The 4,280-nt window shown below is 36.4% G+C and overlaps 1 protein-coding gene across 1 annotated transcript in view; it reads left to right on the forward strand.

Annotated features, from left to right (window-relative positions):
* ryr2a (ryanodine receptor 2a (cardiac)) overlaps positions 1 to 4,280 on the forward strand; it is a 509,073-nt gene that overhangs the window by 93,102 nt on the left and 411,691 nt on the right. The window contains exon 13 of the mRNA XM_037973568.1: positions 945 to 1,128. Within this exon, the coding sequence (XP_037829496.1) occupies positions 945 to 1,128 (184 nt within the window). The remainder of the gene's footprint in view (positions 1 to 944; positions 1,129 to 4,280) is intronic.

Genomic DNA, 4,280 nt, shown 5'->3' on the forward strand with positions numbered 1-4,280 from the left:
AAACAAGACAATAATCAAAACAACAAACTGAAAATACCAAACTATGACAGAAACAAGACAATAATCAAAACAACAAACTGAAAATACCAAACTATGACAGAGACAGACAGAACATGAGAACAAAACCAAAAGTCTAAAATAAAANTTCAAAAGGAAAAAACAAAACTGAAGAAAGCAGGAAAAACAAGAACCCAGACCTCCGTCTCTGTAAGTATTGGTGTGTTCAGGAAGCACTTGTGCATATGTGCATTTATATGTACATTATAATCTTGCTCTAGTTGTTTTGATTCATGTAAATACACTGGTGCGATACGTTAGTATATGTTTTGGTATATGTCTATTTTAGACCTATAGCCCCCCCAGAGAAAACTCCACCAGCCGCCACTGATATATATATATATCGGTGATATGGTGGATATCGCCGCAGTCAGCATGTCAATTGAATACTTCCTCAATACTTATGACATCTGTGGCAGTGTGCTGTGTGATAAAACTGCACATTTTAGAGTGGCCTTTTATTGTGGCTAGCCTAAGGCACACTTGTGCAATAATTGTGTTGTTTAATCAGCATCTTCACATGCCACACCTGTGAGGTGGATGGATTATCTCAGCAAAGGAGACGTGTGCACTAACACAGATTTACACTAATTTGTGAACAATATTTGAGAGAAAAAGGCCTTTTGTGTCTCAGAGATTTGAGTTCAGCTCATGAAAAATGGGAGCAAAAACAAAAGTGTTGCATTTATATTTTTGTTCAGTATAAGTTGTTTCTGCTGCCATGACAATGTGTTTTTTTGTTTAATAAATTGGTATTTCTTCATTTTTGAAGTACTCCTGGGTCTCAATCCTCCTGAAACCTTTCGGTTGAAAACCTTCCATAAAATGAACTTTGGACACAATTTTAAAGTTGTTGACTGACATTCTCTTCTCTTTGTATTCTACAGAGGTCTGGACACTTTGAGAAAAAAAGGAAAGAGTTCTACTTTAGATCTACCAATAGACTCTGTCAGCCTGAGTCTGCAGGATCTTATTGGTTACTTCCAACCACCCGGAGATCACCTGGAGCACGAAGACAAGCAGAACCGACTGAGAGCACTGAAAAACAGACAGAACCTGTTCCAAGAGGAGGTAGGGAAAGATTCTGTGTATGTGTGAACATACTGTATGTCTCGCCAGAGTCAAAATATCTAGTTCCTGTATATTAAAACCAAAAAATTTATGATGTAATTTTAGAGAGTGCCAATACAGCTACTGCTCAAATTTCTAAAGTTTCTTAAAAATGTGTCCAGTAGCTCATGAGATATTTTGGTAACAGACAAACACAAAAGAAGACACATACACTCTTCATTATTATTGTACACCTTTGTCTTTTGACGACAAGCAATAAATGTAAAGTTGATGAAAGGTTCACTCGACTGGCTGATAAATTAGAATTTGCTTTAATTACAGAAGCTGACATAAATGACATCTTGACAAATGACAAATTCAAGTTAAAAGTACAACCCCAATTCAGATGAAGTTGGGACATTGTGTAAAACTTAAAAAAAAAACAGAATACATTAATTTGCAAATCCTTTTCAACCTGTATTCAGTTGAATACACCACAAAGACAAGATATAAACTTTATTGTTTCTTTTTTTGCAAATATTCACTCATTTAGAATTTCAAAAAAACACCTGTTTGGAGCATTCCACAGGTGAACAGGTTAATTGAAAACAGGTGAGTGTCATGACTGGGTATAAAGGGAGCATCTCCAAAAGGCTCAGTCGCTCACAAGCAAGAATGGGGCGAGGTTCACCGCTTTGTGAACGACTGCGTGAGCAAATAATCTAGCAGTCTGCGAACAACATTTCTTAATGTACAATTGCAAGGAATTTAGGGATTTCATCATCTACAGTCTGTGTCAAAAGATTCAGAGAATCTTGACAAATCTCTGCAAGTAAGCAACAAGGCTGAAAACCAATAATGAATGCCTGTGACCTTCAATCCCTCAGTTGGCTCTGCATTAAAAACCAACATAATTCTGTAACGGATATTATCACATGGGCTCAGAAAACATTTCAGAAAATCATTGTCAGTGAACACAGTTCGTTGCTACATCTACAAGTGCAAGTTAAAACTCTACCATGCAAAGTGAAAGCAATATATCAATGACACCCTAAAATGCAGCCGGCTTCTCTGGGTCAGAGCTCATCTAAGATGGACTGATGCAAAGTGGAAAAGTGTCCTGTGGTCTGACGAGTCCACATTTCAAATTGTTTTCAGAAATCATGGATGTCGTGTCCTCCAGGTCAAAGAGGAAAAGGCCCAGATTGTTATCTCTGAAGGTATGGGGTTGTCCATGGCATGGGTCACTTGAACACCTGTGAAGGCACCATTAATGCTGAAAGGTACATACAGGTCGTGTCTCCCATTTAAAATATGTGCCGCTTTAAGAAGTGCAAAATATAACAATAGAGACCCCGGACTGTTGAACAACTGACATTGTACATCAAGCATGAATGGGAAAGAATTCCACCTTCAAAGTTTCAACAATTAGTGTCCTCAGTTCCCAAATGCTTATAGAGTGTTGTTAAAAGAAAAGGTGATGTAACACAGTGGTAGACATGCCCCTGACCCAGCTTTTTTGGAATGTGTTTCAGGCATCAAATTCCAAATAAGTGAATATTTGCCAAAAATAATAAATTTTATCCATTTGAACATTAAATATCTTGTTTTTATAGTGCATTTAATTGAATATAGGTTGAAAAAGATTTTCAAATCATTATATTCTGTTTTTATTTATGTTTTACACAACATCCCAACCTCATTGGAATTGAAGTTGTAAAAAAATGATGATAGGGTTGGCTCTTTGTTTTTTTGCATTTACAGTACAAACTATTTTTCATCATGCTTAAATAAGCTGGTTAAACCCTTCTGATGCCCTCATAACTGAAGAGAAGAAGAGAAGCCCTTGTACTTTCAGGTCAATTTGCACCAAAAGCTACAGGAGGGTTAAAGTACAACACCAATTCCAAAAAAGTTGGAATGTTGTGTAAAATGTAAATAAAAACAAAATGCAATGATTTGCAAATCTCATAAACCTATATATTATTCACAATTGAACATAATAAACATATCAAGTGTTGAAACTAAGAAATTGCACTGTAAAAAAAAGAAAAAACAAAAGAGTTAGATCTTTATGGCAGTAATGTCAAAGTTGGGATAGGGCTATGTTTGGCTCTGTAAACTCCCCCTTCTCCTCTGACAACAGTATATAAATGTCTAGGAACTGAGGAGACCAGTGGCTGGAGATTTTGAAGGAGAACAATGTCCCATTTATGTCTGATGTAGGATTCTAGTTGCTGAATAGTTCTTGGTCTTTGCTGGAGTTTTTGCTGGATGGGAGCATACATTGTTCTAAAACCTGTTCTGCATTGACAGTGCCTTTCCAGAGGTGTAAGAGTCCCATGCCATAGGCATTAATGCACCCCCATACAATCAGAGAGGCAGGCTTTTGAACTGTGCCATGATAACATCCTTCTCCGTTTTAATACGGATAACATAGCATTTGTGGTGTCCTTAAATAATTTCAAACCTTGATTCATCTGACCACAGAACTGGTTTTCATTTTTCCTCATGTCATTTTAAATGAGCTTTGGTTCAGAGAAGTGTTGTGGAAGAAAATCAATTTCCAGGCACTGTTAGATTAAATCACTCAAACAGGTTTATTTATGTATGGTGCACAACATACAGAGAGCCTCAAAGACAATTAACAACAGAGTCCCAGGTCCGAACAGGGAAGCTCTGAATCAAAGCTCTGGCCCCCAAAATCAACACAGGTGCTTTTATTAAAGATATTGAAATACTGGACCAGAAGGAGGAGCTAGGGAAAAGAAAGTCAGTCTGGTTCCCATGAGGAGAAAATTCAACATAACTCCTGTAAACAAGTTCATTTTGTGAGAACCCATGGGACTTGGAATAGAAGCGATAACATAGTCATGACTTATCAACAACAGGTGTTACTCTGTAATAAATTCTGTCATTACAGAAGATAGCAGTGTTTCTGGATCGTGTGCACATACAGGTGCTGGTCATAAAATTAGAATATCATGAAAAAGTAGATTGATTTCAGTAATTCCATTTAAAAAGTGAAACTTGTATAATATATTCATACATTACATACAAACTCATATATTTCAAATGTTTATTTCGTTTAATTTTGATGATTACAAATGACAACAAATGAAAATCTCAAATTCATCATATCAGAAAATTAGAATATTACTGAAGACCAATAA

Source organism: Kryptolebias marmoratus, linkage group LG2 (genome assembly GCF_001649575.2).
Source record: "Kryptolebias marmoratus isolate JLee-2015 linkage group LG2, ASM164957v2, whole genome shotgun sequence".
Taxonomy (NCBI): domain Eukaryota; kingdom Metazoa; phylum Chordata; class Actinopteri; order Cyprinodontiformes; family Rivulidae; genus Kryptolebias; species Kryptolebias marmoratus.